Source organism: Scleropages formosus, chromosome 25 (genome assembly GCF_900964775.1).
Source record: "Scleropages formosus chromosome 25, fSclFor1.1, whole genome shotgun sequence".
Classification (NCBI taxonomy): Eukaryota; Metazoa; Chordata; class Actinopteri; order Osteoglossiformes; family Osteoglossidae; genus Scleropages; species Scleropages formosus.
This window is the reverse complement of record NC_041830.1, coordinates 12707919-12723903: the sequence shown is the minus strand read 5'-3', so window position 1 is coordinate 12723903 and position 15985 is coordinate 12707919. Positions and strand designations below refer to the sequence as shown.

At 44.7% G+C, this 15985-nt stretch overlaps 1 protein-coding gene across 3 annotated transcripts; it reads left to right on the top strand.

The window, feature by feature from the left end:
• The first annotated feature begins 2307 nt into the window (after nucleotides 1-2307).
• On the top strand, nucleotides 2308-12232 carry znf326 (zinc finger protein 326). 3 transcript variants are annotated; one of them, XM_018730813.2, is made up of 14 exons: nucleotides 2308-2900; nucleotides 4199-4245; nucleotides 4491-4584; nucleotides 5567-5927; nucleotides 7766-7843; nucleotides 8042-8198; nucleotides 8554-8573; nucleotides 8706-8748; nucleotides 8837-8927; nucleotides 9132-9279; nucleotides 10015-10114; nucleotides 10341-10471; nucleotides 11041-11136; nucleotides 11637-12232. In XM_018730813.2, exons 1-14 carry the CDS (start codon nucleotides 2830-2832, stop codon nucleotides 11742-11744), a joined length of 1545 nt encoding a protein of 514 aa, XP_018586329.2. In that variant the 5' UTR covers nucleotides 2308-2829; the 3' UTR covers nucleotides 11745-12232. The 3 variants fall into 3 exon arrangements, with proteins under 3 accessions (XP_018586329.2, XP_018586331.2, XP_018586330.2); XM_018730815.2 differs by having other exon boundaries at nucleotides 2309-2569; XM_018730814.2 differs by having other exon boundaries at nucleotides 2310-2415.
• Nucleotides 12233-15985: the final 3753 nt, after the last annotated feature.

The window sequence follows — 15985 nt, the reverse complement described above, 5'->3', positions numbered from 1 at the left end:
CTTTTGAGCTGTCAAGTGTTGAAACCTATGTTTTTCAGGGGGGGAAAAAAATAGAAAACATGTTTTGTTTTCCTACCCTATATGTTTGAGCCCAAAATTTGACTCATTGTATGTACTTTAATATGCTTTTTTTGCTCAGTTTTATGAAGGTCTCAACAACTGAGCTGACTTTAATTATAGATATAGTCAGTTCTTCATACTATACAATATTTTGAGTTGACATTTTGTAGTATGAGTAGATTTTAAGATAGTGCAATTGAGCAAAATTTGTAGAAGCCAAAAAAATTTGAAATGACCTCACTGCATTTTAAAGGAAATCTGTGAAATCACTTTCATGAGTGTTAAGGAATCTCAGAAATAAGATCAGATGGTTATAGTGATTTTAATTTGGTGATGCAAACCGTACAAGAAAATGTAACGTTTTTGGCTTTGTTATTAGGAAGAACGTGTCTATCTGGTAGAAAGGCTACTAGGAAATGTGTTGTGGATCTTGGTGTCCGAGTATGAGACCAACTTCGGGAAGCTGTTAAACCAAAATGAGGATGAGGACTCTGGGCGATTGTCAGGTCTAAGGGGGGGACACTATGCTGGATGCGAGTTGTGCTTTACTGCAGAAATGTCACGTGGATGGAAGTTTGTGTTTTTTTTTTTTTTTTTGGTGTGTGTGTGTGTGTGTGTGTGTGTGTGTGTGTGTGTGTGTGTGAGAGAGAGAGAGAGGTGCATGAATGAGAAATGAAATGGGCTGATTCCAAGCTCTCAGTGTTGAGGAATGAGGGCTGAATTCCTGAGTGGAATGTCATTCGACAATCATTTTGTACCCAAACAAGCCACATTCAAGGACACTGGAGAGATGACGCATTTTATAAAATAATTTAATTTGTAGGCATCCCTGGTTGTTGAACTGGTTATGTATTTAAGTATATACTTTGTTTGGCTTTTCTATTAAATAAGCTCCACTGCAAAACTATGCTTGCAAGATGAGCATTTTTGACTGTAGTACCATAGAAAATGTACAGAATGTGTCCGTTTGGACGTTTAGTTGTTTTGATTTACACACTTGCATTCACTAATTTAATTAGTTTCTCTACTTTGTACCTTTTTAACTTGGATTATAATTTGACCAAACAAAATGTCTCGCAGTACAGTATTTGTTTATACCAAATATTTGTGTTTCCGTCTGTTTTGTCAAGACTAAATGGTGTGTCATACAAGGCTGTCAGACGACGCAAGTGCTTTGTCCAGAAGAACCACAAGGGACAGCAGTGTCTCTTCACCTGGCTGCCGTCATCACTACTTTATCAGAATCCGACGCTGAAACCTTCAGTATTTTAAAATTCTGTACATTAATGCAATATTATTTTGATCAATAAAATACAACAAATGCAAAGTGTGTGCCTGCCTTTATTAGTGTGACTAAGCTCAAACATGAGTTTTAACAAATCTTTAACCATTAGCACTTTTAGCATCATGATTGACAAAGGATGTTTTATTCCATGGGGTTGGGGTTTACACGGTACCTGTTTTATTACATCTACATGGGGCATATTTTCCTTAGTGTTTGATATGCAAATATGGTATGTAAATACAATTTCAGCAGTTTATTTTACTATTACCTACATTTTTCACAGCACATTTTAAAGTGGATAGTGCAGAATTCTAAATCACTGGTTCTACCTACAAGTTAATTAGTAATCTGAATCTTAAAGTGTGTGTGTGTGAACTGAGCCATGTCACACAAACTTCAGTGAAAATAGGAAAAATATCTTGAATTTATGTTGAGGGTTCCTGCTATTAATTATGAAATTGATACAGGGTCAGTAATCATATCTGCACAGAAAAATTCTCTCAAACAGCTAAATACACAAAAGGGTTGTAGTGGCAAAGTCCTGTGTAACTATGGTACAGTATGGTAAACAGTCGTTGGAGGATCCAGCGCCCTCTAATGGTTACATGAAGTGATGTTAGTCAACAAAGTGTCCCAGTTAATTGTTAACACAAGATTACAACCAGATCAAGCAAAGTAAATATAAGCACTGATACGTGTGTAATTACTTTTAATGTAGTGGTCCGCTGTAGTTTAAAAATTCACATTTATTGGTGTTATGACTAGAATGTAATGCATTCAATAATATACTACAGATTAAATACAGAAATAATTGAGGGCCAATTAGAGAAGGAAACATTGTACACGCGATTGTTTCGCTGCAGCAACACTGTATTACAGCAATACTTTTATTTTTATTCTAGGAAAAGGAGCCGCCTGCGCGCTGCGCTCCATCTGAAGCTCATTGGAAGCGGGTGGACGCGCCGCTCGCTCTCCTTCATCACCAGTTGCGTCTCCGGAACTAAGAGCGCAGACCGAGTGTTGCCAGCCGGACCCTTTATCGGGCGGACCTGTCCGTCATTTAGCTAAAGGTAAACACGAAAAAAAAACAGTAACAGTTATTTTTATATTACCGAATATGCACTGCAGTGTGTTTTCGAAATAAAAAGGAACGTTTTTTTTGTTGAGTTTTTGGTTTCTGTACGACAATAAATGGGTTCCTGGCCATTTAAACCTCAGTCTGCGGTGAGACGCCTGACTGCTAGCTAATGTGCTAGCTACAGCTAGCTGTAATTTTGTAGTGTGTTTTGTTATTTATTTAATTTTTTGTTACTGCTGCTATAACAAATGGAGCTCCAGGTATTGATAGTTTGAATATGCTGTTTGTGACCGCAAATTAGCCGTACGGCTACCATACACGCCTATTATTATTTATTTTCTGTAAATTAATCAAAACGTGACAGAGTTTAGTGTTTCGTGGATAAATCATAAATAAACTTAATAGGATGAATAATGAAAATAGCAGCAGGGTAGGATTAGCTGGACCAGCTCCGAGGTTCCACTTTGAGTACGGCAGGTAGGTCAGTCACTAGTCTTAATCATGATGAACTTGAATTTTGACACCTTTTTCGTTAATACTTCTTGTGAATAAATGTTAAAAAAAAAATAAAAAATTGCTCGGTACGCTGCCTTCTTAAAATGGACCTCATAAAGGGGTCTGTGGTTATGATTTGAAATATTAAATACTTAATAAAGCATCTGCTGACTGAGTAAAAGTAAATGTAAAAATTGTTAAGAATCGATGTGGTCTCTGAGCAACAACCTGAATGTGACCTTGAATAAATCAAATTATATACAAATTCTGGCTTCACCTGCTGTGTTTATTTTTATTTTTTTCTCTCTGGGTGCCCCTGCTGTTCACTGTCATCATCATCATCACCACCACCACCACCATCATCATAATCACACCCTGGCTGTCCATTTCTGTCCTCATCCATTCCCTGGACTCCTCTTTTACATCCATCCATTCATCATCAACAACCGCTTGTCCCGAATGGGGTCGCGGCGAACCGGAGCCAAACTCGGCAACGCAGGGAGTAAGGCCGAGTGGGGAGGGGACGCACCCAGGACGGGACAGCGGTCCGCCACAGGGTACGAACCCCAAGCCCACCACACCCCTCCTCTTTTCCATTTATTTATTTATCCAACACTTTTCTCCAAAGCTCCTTAAAATTATTTACCCATTTATGCCACTGGGTAATTTTTACTAGACCCTTTTAGGGTAAGTACCTTGCTTAAGTGTGCTACAGATAGAGGTGGGATTCAAACCTGCAACCTTTAGGTCAAAAGGCAGTAGCTGTAACCACTACACTGCGAACGGGCTCTGTCAGACACACCCCTGTTACACAGGATGGAAGAGGAGACAGTTTCCCATATTTTGTCTTTGATTATATTAATTACATTTGCTTTATTGCACTCTGAAGTTAATTGACATCAATGCTTGTTGATCGCATTTATATAAATGTTCTGTCCTCCACTTGTCCTTCATGTTGAAAGCGGTGTGTCCGTTGTCACTGTGACTGAGTCCATCCCTCAGACTGCTGATCTTCGTCTTTCTCATTCGACTATCCCAAGCATCACTGTCTCCTCAAGAGAATCTGATCTTCTCAGTGTGTCCAGAATACGATAACCTGTCTCACAGTCGGACAGTCCGTGGTGTGCTTGAAAGCGTCCTTTGGGAGTGCTGTACTCCGATGGACTGCAGGAGAGCGTTCATGCCCATCCCCTACTCTGTGTACTGAAAGCCAGGTTATATATCCTAAAGTGTGCTGCAGTATTTCCTGTATGCGAAATGATGTTTCATTTGTATTTCAGTTCCCTTCAGAAGGATGACGTGATGGAACCATCCTATGGAGGTGGAGGTGTGTTCCTTCTTTACTGTAGAATATAAATTTACTGCAGAAAAGTTGGGCTTTAGCAACAAGATCCCTCATGTGCTGCTTATGCATTTTATTGTTTTAGGATCATGGTTATTAGTTCTTGACCTTGTGTCCTTTACTGAGTGGAGTTGTGTTTCCCCTCACTGATTCTATAATATTCTATGTTGGATTAGCTGCCTGCATCTGTCATCACTGCCAGTAATTATGGGTAATTTCTGTCTTTGTAGAAATGCACCATGGGTATATCCGCACAAGACTTGCGCCTCTGTCAGCAAGATATGTTGAGCCCCCTGATTGTTTTGAAAAGAGCAACTTTGAGAGGTACCGAGTACTGCTTTTTAATTGTGGGATTTTATTCGTTCTTCAGTATTCCAGGGGAACGTGTGTAGAGTTTTTAAAAAATCCTGTTCTACAGAAAGTGGCTTGGTGTGAAAATGTGTGAAAATGTCCATGAAAAGGTCCCAAATCAGATGTACAGTTTTTTTTTTTTTTTAAATCCATGTTTATGTAATTTGAGTTGAGTCTTCAGATTTAAATGGAATTTGGCCAGTCATAATAATTAGTTGAGGATATATTTGTTGACATTTATTCTATGTAAATATGTTGCATTACTGTTAATAATGGCTAAAAATAACAGCTTTCTGGGGGAGTTCAAATGTACCCCTTTGCAGTAATGCTGTAAAATCTAATTTTAATTCAACCCCTCTTAAGTTCGTGGGAAATGACAGGGGAAAATTTAGAATTCCTTTGTAGTTCTTTTTGAAACACATACTTTACACCCCCTCCCCCTCCATGTTTAGTTTTGCAACAATAAACAATGCCAATTATAATGTCTGGAGTCAGATTTCAGCTGCAGCGCCAAAGGTAGAATCTGGTAAGTGAGTAACTAGGTACTCTTACTAGTTAATAGTCGTCAGTTAATTTCTGAAACAGGACTGGGAGAGCTGTGCGTATCCACTTTGGAGCTGTTGACCAAATGCCTCAAATGATTGGTGCGTTGACATCTTCCTCAAGTCAGGAGAAAAGGCGTCTTTGTCTGCGTAACCTGCTCCCGCTTGGCTGTATTATGAGATACACTGGCTCTCTGCAAACTGGGCTTTTTAAACATTTCGTATCCAGTCCTGTTTAAGATTTACACACACAGACACACACACACACGCTTACACTCGGTTTCCAAAAGGTGGTGAGCCGCGTGTATTTCTTGTTGGGTAGGTGCTGATCTCAGTGAACGTGCTCTCCTCCCTGAGGGGCGTTCAGTGATTGCTCTGTTCGATCTCTTTCCCTGCTCTGCGGCTTCTTCCAGGTTTGGGCCTCATGAGTCCCTTGACTCTGGGTCCTTTAAAGGTGGTCCAGATCTGCTCAGATCTGGCCCTGGCGGTAGTTTCGGGGGTGGATATGACAGCTCCTTCCCGAGTAGCCGGTTTGATAACGAGGAGTCCGGCTGGGACTCATCGTACCCGAGCTCCACTATGAGGTCTGGCTTATTGCAGAATGGCGGAAGAGGCAGTTTCTCTTCCTGTGCCAGCGACTTCTCTCCGCCCCTCCTGAGGCCTGCGCCCATAGGCTCGAGGGGCAGAGGGATGCCTGTGTACCTTCAAAACAAATTTGGGGGTAGAAGCAGTGATTGGGGAGGACCACCTGTGCTCAGAGGCCAAGGCAGAGGAGTAAGTACAGAATCTGTTGAGATTCTCTTCCACCCCCATCCTCTGACCCTGCCCCCTTTTCCTGTGACCCCACCCCCCTCCTCCTGTGCTCCCTTACCCCTATACCCTGCCGCTGCCAGGCACCCACCTTCATCGAGGCCCGCAGCGGCCTCGATCAAGGCCTGTCCCGAGAGGGCTTGTCGCGCCACGTGCCACTCAGCTCGCCTTTAAAATGCATCTCAACTTAATGAAGCTCATTTGCATACCCGATCTGCTCGTGGTGAGCCGTGCAAAATTCTGGCTTTATTTGCAAACAATAAGCACATTTTGCTGCATGCAGAAATCGAATAAGCTGAGCTCTGCTGAAACACAGGCTGGTAATGCTTTCCCTGGAACTTCTTGATGAATCAGTTCTTTCCTAAGAGCCTGAAAATATTGGCTGCTCTGGGTTTTATGGTTATGGGACAGAGGCTTTCAGGCATACGTTTTGTCCGTAGACTAAACTTATTCGCTGAAAAAGCTTAGCCTCTTACACTGGCAACCTTTAGTTTTTAGGTTATTAATATTTTTAATTTACTGGGAAAGGATCATTTTGTGCTATACTGCATCAGTCAGTCAGAAACCATAATAAACCAGGCAGAGATGATTGTTTTTTTTTTAAATTGCACTTTGATTATGTGCTCTTTGGGAATCAAGTGTCATATTTGTTACAAAACAGTATTTCCGGTATCTCCCTGTGTTCGTGTCAGTTTCCTCCAGGTGCTCTGGTTTCCACCCACAGTCCAAAGTCGTGTGTTTCAGGTGAATCGGTGACTTTAAATTGCCTGCGGTGTGTGTATGCGTAGGTGTGTTTGATTACCCTGCGAAGGAGTGATGTCCCGTCGTGTACCCTGTTAAACCTCGCAACCTGTACCTCTGGGACAGCGGTTAAGTAAATGGGCAAGTGAGTTATTAGCTGTAGGCGTCTATAACAGAAACATATAAGTGTACATTGTTGATTTACATTTAGGGTTAAGCAGTTTGCCACAATATTTTGGTTCCCTTTTCCTATTGTTAAGTGCTTTATACAATAAAATGTAAACAAAACATCATATTTACATACACAACATGTTTGGTCCTCATATTTGCTTTGAAAACCATCATTATTGTCACAGTGAAGGAATTTAGAGTAGGAACTTTCCAAAACAACATTTCCGATATAAAAATCAGATCCAGTTTATGAACAGCACTTTATTTTATGGTTGTTCCGTATCGCTTATCACAGTATCCTACAGTTAACGAGTAGATTTCTCCAAGCTGCACTTGGAATGTTTTTATTTTTGGAAATCTTTTATTTATCCAGATATTATTGGTTCATTACAAAACCCTATGTAAATAATGTTTTCAAGCGTTTTGAGTTACACAAATCATATTTAAAAAAGTTAACCTACATCACACATGAAGATTTGTAAGTGAGAAATCAGCTTTCACTGCATATACAAGATACAGTCACTAAACTCCAGGACTGGCTCTTTTAGCTCTCACATGTTCACAAATGTAGTTGTGTAGCAGCGTCACATGGCAGCCAGTCTTAGAATTTATTGACTGTACCACATAGTTTGAGAATTTGTCTCTTTTTTCCTGGCCATAGGACCTCTGCAACTGCAGTTGTTGTTTCTGTTGTACCCATCAGCACAGATTTAATTTCTGCTATGACATTTATGTCGTTAGTGTGACATCAGGCAGGTTTGTTCTTATTATTATCATTTATTGTTATTTATTTTGTGGATATTTGGCCCTCCGTTACAAAAATGTGTGTTTTTTTTTTTTTTTTTTTTTTTTTAAATCTTTAAGCACATTTGATGCATTTGTCCATTTAGTTCGTACCTGGTGTTGGTGGGGGAAGAATGCCTTTCAGTACAAGCCATGAAAGCATGGGACCCATGGAGAAATCCCAGGTAAATCAAAGTGTTGGAAAGCCTGCAAATATGTGTGGAGGAGTGTATTTTATTTATATTTCGGCATAAGTACTTTTAATTTGTAAGATGTCATGCAGTTTCCGTGCCTTCCGAAAAGCTACCTGTCCTGCAGTTTCCTTCTTTTGCTTCCTGGACTGTGGACGTGAGGTTTCCTTGCCCCTCTTGCCTCCTGTCCAGCCGCTGATGTTTGGGAAGCCCAGGCCTGTATACAGCCAAGCAAACCAGTATCCTTCACAGCCGCTCAGTTGTATGAAGAGGAAGATGATGGCACCGATCCAGCCCTCCATGTTTCCCAAAAGGCTCAAACCTTTCTCTGTCGTCAAGGAAACGGGGGGTAAGCAAAAGCGACGATGGCTTTCTTGCGCCGGTCAGAACCTTTCTGTTAGAAGATGTAGAGGTCAGTGGTACGTAGGAGGGGGACGCATCCTCTGGAAATTGCAGAGTTGTTACACACAGCACTTACCTGTTTGGTTGGGGAACTGCAGAAGAGGTTGGCGATGAACAGCACATCATGCATCTTAAGATGTGCAAGGCTGGATTTTAAGAGAAATATAACGACTGATATAGAGTGCTTAATACAATACCAAAGTTTAAAAAGCATTATGTTGAGCAGTTTTTTTTCCTGCAAGATATTTTTATGGCTTAATTGTACTTTTTAAATTTTTGTTTCCTGGTTCCGCTTCCCACAGATATGACCAGCTTAACAGAGGTACGTCACTCGACCAGTTGGAGATGTAAAGCAAGCTGGTACACCACCGAGGGTTTCCCCTCGACACATCTGTTGAACTTGCCCTTCGCTGCCTCACAGTAACAGGTACGTTTGTGCAACTCTTTGCCACAGGGTGGCGCTCACGTGGACAGTGGGAACACGGAGCACACAGATGGTATGGGACTCTCGAGGGCCGGCGGTGGACAGTCATTTACTGTACCGTTTGTGCAGCGCTGCAGGAAACCCACCGGTTCTCTTCACAGAGTCAGTGGAGGAGAGGCAGAGGAGGGCCAGGAGGGAGAAGCAGAAGCGGAAACGAGAGAAGGACATTGAGAAGTACGGGGACATGCACAGGTACAACTGCAGCGACTGTGTGGCTGAAAATACCCAGGGTCTCATTTTGGGTTAAACAGAAGTGTCACAGATCAGGGTTTGTAAGATGACTCGCTGAGACTTCAGCAAGCGCCCCCTGAAACTAGACGACCTTCTTCCGAGAAGGTTTGGCTTCCTCAGTCCAGCTTGGATGGCAATGCCTTCCCAGGTGTGTGTCCTTCGCAGGCTCGCCTTCACCTGTGCCTTCTGCAAGGTCCGCACATGTGACGTCGAGGAGATCGAAGAACACTTCGGGAGCCAGTTTCACTGGGAAACGCTGGATCACATCGAGAAGCAAACAAAATTTGACAAGAAAGTTATAGTCTTTTTACACGTAAGTACATCTTATTCCTAACTGGATTCACGTCGGTGCTGAGAATCTGACATCACCAAAAGTGTTATGTTTCTTCATTATTTCACAGTTTTAAAAAAAGGCACAGCTGTTAATGGGTGGCAATATATGATTTTATTTTACATTTGTCAGATGCTTTTCTCTAAAGCGACTTCCAGTGAACTTTATGTAGTGTTATCAGCCCATCTCTCTCTATCACTCACACACTCTCTGGGGGAACCCGAACAGCATGTCTTTGGACTGTGGGAGGAAACCCACACAGACACGGGGAGAACATGCAAACTCCACACACACTGAGCGGGGGTAGAACCCACGTCCTCTCATGCCACCGTGCCGCCTGTCATAATGCCTCTAATAATTTTAGAGACATTAGTCATTCAAAAGGTCCTAAGAAGATGAGATGAGACATTATGGTTGAATCTGGGTGTATTTATAAAGCACAGAGATCTTCAGTATTTTTACTGGGATCCGTTTATTTTGGTCTTGAAGTTGGGCAGCGGGTGGCGTACTGATTAGATCTGCTGCCTTTCACTTGGAGGTTGTCGGGTCGACACCTGCTGTAGTACCCTTGAACAAGGTACTTGCCCTGAATTGTTCCATTTCAGTAAAATTACCCAGCTGTATAAATGTGTAAATCATTGCAAGTAGCTTAGCACTGTGTGTTGATTTAGAGAAAAGTTATGAGTTAAACGAATAACATCAACTTCCGGTTTATAGGAATCAATGGTGAACAAGTTCCGGAAGACCGTGTTACGAAAGCGCAGTACCATGGGCCCCGAAACGTCGGCAGATGACGTCCAGCAAGATTTGACTAAAGGTGCTGAGCTTGTCGCTTACCCATCATCGGCTGACCTGCGCTTTAGTCATCTTTACTGTCAGTGCTTTTCGAGGCCGGTGTGATTGATCGAAAATCCATTAATTTCTCGATGGCACGTACTTGGGTTGAAATGATTTCATTCTCTGTAATCGCAGTCTGCCGTATGACTGAGCAGCGTTTAGGACATGGGGCCTTTCACGCGTCACCATCAGTGTGTCTTCCTCAGTGGTGAAGCAGGAGGTGTGTCTGAGCAGGGTGGAGATGATCCACTGCATGGCCTGCCGCGCTCACTTCCCGGCGTCCCTCGTGTCCGTCCAGCAGCACCTGAGGTCCGCGGAGCACCAGAAGAGCCAGCAGGTGGGACCACGCGTGTGAAAGTGACCCCCAGCGGTGCCCTTCAGGTTCTGCTTTCGGAAAATATTTCAGCAATCTGAGTTGAAATGTGTCGGTATTGTGTGCAGCTGTTGGTCAAATTAGACTTGTGACGCTTTGCTTCACTTCATCTCATTCAAAGGGATTGTCAGGGAGCAAATTTACTTGTAACCGTATTTTTGAGTATCTGTCGCAGTCAAGAAAGCCATTCCGCGTAGCAGCTGGTTTGTGACGTCACTGTGTCTCAGCATCATGGAAATGGCAGATAGCCGCTGAGCCGAGGTTATTGTTTTCGCACAGAGATCAGAAAATGAATATTGTGTTTAATTAATAACTAGAAATGTTCTGTACTTGAATTGGGTTTCAGTTCCAGGTTTAGGGCATTGAGTATTTTTGTATAATCCAGGTACACTTAGTGTTTTTATTTACCCTATGGAGAAGGTGGCGCATATCCTGAACGTAATTTACTGCTGCGTGCAGTGAGGGCGGCTGGTGGATCTCGCGGTCTGTGAATCTTTGGGTCAGGCTCTGTTCACACCTTCTTCCGCCTGCAGGAGTTCAGCGAGACGCAGAAGAGGGAAAGCGTCCTCACGGCCACTAGCATCATGACCAACCCTATCGTGAAAGTCCGTTATGAGAAGTACCTGAAGGTAACAGATCCCCAAAAATACCAACGTTTGCGTATGTTTAATGTTAGAGAAATAAAACGGTAAATTCTGCAAAGGGACTCGGCTCCTCGCAATCCCTTAGATGACTCGCAGCACATCTTGAAACAGACTTGTTACTTAGCAGCACAGCGGTGCAGCGGGTAGCGCTGCTGCCTCGCAGATCCTGAACTGTGGTTTTGGATCCGATTTCAAGCCCGGATCAGCCTGCGTACAGTTTGCCCGTTCTGCCCGTGTTTGTGTGGATTTCCTCCCACAGTCCAGTGATGTGTCTCAGGTGAATTGGGGACTGTAAATTGCCCCTAGTGTGTGTGTGTATGTGTGCGAGAGAGAGTGTGTTTATATTGCTCAGTTGCACAGATATCTACATGATTGTCAGCGGTGCATCTAGCACTGTAAGGCGCCCTGAACAAAAGCATCAGTTGAGTACTGATAATGAAGTGGAGGTGAGAGATTTGAGTTGTAACTTTCAGAGTTGTCTGCAGGGTGAGAATCCCTTCGAGGAGGAGCTCAAGGAGGAGTCTGCCAGGTGCGGCCAGGAGGAGCTCCCAGACGGCAGCATGGCCTCGCAGGGGCGCTTGGGCGCCCTGTGAAAAAGCTCTCTGCTTCTGCGCTGCATCCGTCCCACGGACCGCTGCTCCTCCGCCTGACCTCTGCTCTCACCGAGAGCTGCGGTTCGACTTCCCCGTTCGCCCCATACGTGTTGGTGCCGCTCATGTATGTAGTTAGACCCGGGATGTGGGAACGCAAGGTCTCTTTATCTCAGTAGCTCCTCTGCCTTGCAGAACAGCTGCTTCATACAATAACTGATCGTGCTGAATCGGCTTTTCTGACCTCCACATTAATCGGGTTTCTGCGGGACTGCGTTTGGCGTCATCGACCGAACAGCAGAATAAACATTTCCTTTATGGGTGAAGAAAGGCGTACTGATGATTCACTTTGCTCTCCCTCCATTAACCTGCAAAGATCGTTTGCGTTTTGCCGTTTTCTCCGAGTTCTGAGTGGGCGGCGGACCGATGTTATTTTTCCGACAAAAGTGAGCACAGCGTAACCCTGTACTGCTTTTCACAGTCAAATAAACATTTTCTACCATTCGCTAAGAGTTTCTTCTTTTTTATAATTTAATTATCAGCAGACCTGGTCCACCACACCCCAGACCAAACCGGTTGCACGGAAATGCAAATACATACAGATACAAGTAAATGGAGCCCAAGATATTTGAGTGCTCATGCAGGTGGCCACTAACAAGTTCAGCAAGGTGAGCAAATCTTCTAAAATGTGTTAGGATAACAACGCAGATCAAATAGGAACTTTTCTAGGGGAGGAAAGTTGGTCTCGTATGGACCACGGCAATAAGACGCAATTTCTTGCCAAACGTGTAAGAATAATAACATTTTGTCTCTTGTTAGAGAATTACATCAATGTGTATTTATTATATATAACATTATGGTCAAATTTTATTTTCTAGCTATAATTTTATATGTAATGTACGTCAATAAAATTTTCATTTGTATATTTCAACATTTAAAAACGGTTGTGTTTTAACAGGTAGAAGAGGGGGACAAGCTAAACGTTGCTCTTTTTTTTTTTGATAAATTGTTTTTTTTTCTTTTCAAAGGTCAGAATAATGTAAGCCTGTATTGTTTCTCAAACACTTTTTCCTCATCACGACGAGTTAATTCTGGTCAAACCGCGTCTGAACCGTACCGCGTTTGCAGTCCTAGTCCACTTCGTGTTTCACCGCAGTAAAATGACCTGGTTCTTCAGCCTAGAAAAGTATGTTCTAGTCCGTCAGGTAGGGACCGCTGGCACAGCTGGAACCCGGAGCCCAGCCCTCGTTTAATGAATACTAATTTGCAAGCGCTGAAGGAGTACATTTGATCCTGCATGTAACAGAAGCATGTTAATGAAGCAGCTAATGAAGCAAAAATAATTTTGACAGTTTTGTGATCTCCGTGCTTTGCCGAACCAGTTGTCGCAGAAAGCTGCAGCATCCTGTCTATTTTTAATCCCACTTTTGTCAGCTAATGACTCCTCCGCATCCTTTGGTAGGCAAATTCCGGCAGAATGCAACGACGCATCAAGGTCTTTGTGCCCCGCCCGTGCGCCTCGGCGGCCTGCCGGCTTAACAGAAAGAATTCATTACCTCCCGTAATAAATATTTCAGCTTCCCAGCTCGTTCAGGTGTTTTCTCCTACGCGCGGTTCTTGCTCGTTTGGGCCGCAGCGCAGACGCCGTGTCGCTGTCACAGCGGACTGCTGGGAATTCGCGGCGGAGGGACGTCGCCGTCAGCTCGGAAGCGGTCGCCTGGGAGAGAGAAAAGCTGTGGAGCTCCGCGAAACCAGTCTGTCACACCTTGCCCATCAGTGTTAGACCGGCTGACAGCGGCCCATCATGGGATGGAGATTTCAGATCTATCTCACGTAGATATATCTATATCTTGTATCTTATATAGCAAGAAATCACTCACCACGTTCATTACTTTATTCATGAATACATGCATACTTACATTATAGGTCACCACTTTTCCAGCGGAGGGTCACATAACTTACCACATTCAGCGCTGCTTGAAAGTACAGGATCCCCTAACTGCTTTCCCAGGTCAGGGCTGCAGTGATCCAGTGTCTATACTGGAAAGAGTGTGAGGCAGGGTACGCCTCTGGAGAGGACACCAGGCCATCACAGGGCAATCTCACACACTCACACGTGAAAGGTAATTTAGAATCACCAGTTCAGCTGAAACACATGTCTTTGGAACCCCACCTGAAAATGTAAAATGGAGACAAACGAAGCTGGATTTGAACCCGCACCCGAATGCACAGCCCAGGTCCTTCGAGATGACCGCTTTTTAAAATTGACGGAAAAGGCGGTTTTACCAGGAAGCTCGAGACTTGTTATTACCCACATTTTTGTTTGACACCAGTCCTTCGAAGGCCTAGTCTGGACCCTCAGCGCTGCAGTGACTCTCAGGATCAAGAACCTTCCGCAATTTGCGCTGCACTTCCACACATGACCACAAGGAGGCCCTGTAAGTTCCACTTGTACCTCTTTCTCCGAAATGTGGCCCAGCTCTGCTTTGGATGAATATGTCCACCCGCTTCTGACGGTACCCCACAGAGCTCTATAAAATCTTAATAATTCTTTGAAGTAATAAAAAAGTAAGGAGTTTGACGGGAAGGGAAGCTGACATGGCCTCACCTGATGGTCCTCCATCCCTTCCAGGAGACCCAGAAGGAAGCGGATGATGTTCCTCTGGTGTAGTCGCTGCCAACGGCTTTCTTTACCACATTCCACCACGGGTGTGATGCTCTCTGGGTGGCACCGCACCTCCTGCCCGGCACCCATTGAGCCATCGGCGCCGGGCGCTCCACCAAACGGTGCCACGGCGAATGCCAGCCGAGATCCCAAGGCCTGGATAAACACCTCCATGGCGAAGCGGTGCCGATCACGCTGCACCGCGGCACAGGCCGCTGCCGCAGCTGCTGCTCAAACCGCTGTCTGAGCTGCAAGACTCAGTGCCTGCCGACTCGGCACCTCGTCTGGCACGGCTGCTCCGGAGCCCTCTAGTGGCCGTGCCGGGGAAGAGCGGAGGCGGTGAACTGAGCGGGCAAACGGTGATGTGGCGTAGTGGCAGCAGCTCTGGAGGGGGACACACGCTGCTGCATGTGTGACTCCTCATCTCTGTGTGTGTGAGACAGAGACTGAGAGCAGCGAGACTGTTTGCGTATGTAGAGTATCGTGTGGCCCGGGGGTCTTCAATCTGCACAACCCAGAGGCCCTAACCGTGACTGAACACCTTCTGGGGGGCGACCGCCCCCTTTGGGCTCTCACCATCTCCTCCGCCCCACCTTTTCAAAGCAGGAAAACGCGCGCTGAAGAACGGCGTCTTTCCGAAGAGCCCTAATTGATGTGGCGGTGCCGCCACGGCTCCGCTCGAACCCCGCTCCCACTGACGGTAGCCATAATTGGGGAGAACTTGCGCAAAAGGGCATCGTGCGACCGAGCGGGTGGGAGGGAGAGCGGGAGGAGGTCCGGGCTGCGTCCTCCCCTCGCTCCCAGCCAGCGAACCCTCTCCGTCGCCCCCGGGCCAGGACAGCTTGTCACCGATTAAGGTCGCTGTCACTGTATCGTGACAGATGTCTTGATAAAAACCAGCAGTATTTTTTTGCGCCCCTTGTCCCCCCTCCTGGTTAGTATACACAGCTCAGTGGTGGCAGCGGGAGCTGTGATCTCCGTGAACTCCTCGGTTTTTGCCTTTGGTTGTTTTTTTCTTGGCTGCAGAGCCACACCGCGCGAGTGATGCACCCCAGGCCGTAAAATACCCTCTTTGTCTGCGCGTGCATATTGCATGGATTCCGCCCAGATCAGCTAATGACGGCCCGGGCCGTCCCGAGTTCGGTGCTTCGGAAATGCTCCTAAATGTCTGTTTCGGCCTTATCTGTCGCCACACCATCTGCCGAGTGGCCACGAGACTCCAAACCTTTTAATCACAATGTGCTGTTCAAATGTTTTGGCTCCAGGTTATTTGCCGCTGCAAAAGACAGGGGGCGCTCAAATCCCAGCGTTTCAGCAAATCTGCCAAATCAAGTCACTTCACTCTAGCCATGTTTGACATGATGCAGACCATTTCTAAAAAAAAAATATTAAGACCATCCACTTCACTTTTACCCTTCGAAACACATTTCTCAGTGGCCCAAGTGTACAAAATTAAAATCTCTTTAGCTCAACTCCATAACTGAATGATTTATTGCATTCTTGCATAGTAAGTGACAGCCGTGCGGTGCTGTCGCATTTGCACAAGCTGAAAAAATTACCAAATTATCGAATGCAAAAA

Coding starts and splice junctions, on each gene's coding strand:
- znf326 (XM_018730813.2), top strand. CDS start 2,830: ATGAATAATGAAAATAGCAGCAGGGTAGGATTAGCTGGACCAGCTCCG. Junction 8,749..8,836: donor GAACACGGAGCACACAGATG/GTATGGGACTCT, acceptor TTCTCTTCACAG/AGTCAGTGGAGGAGAGGCAG. Junction 9,280..10,014: donor AAGTTATAGTCTTTTTACAC/GTAAGTACATCT, acceptor TCCGGTTTATAG/GAATCAATGGTGAACAAGTT.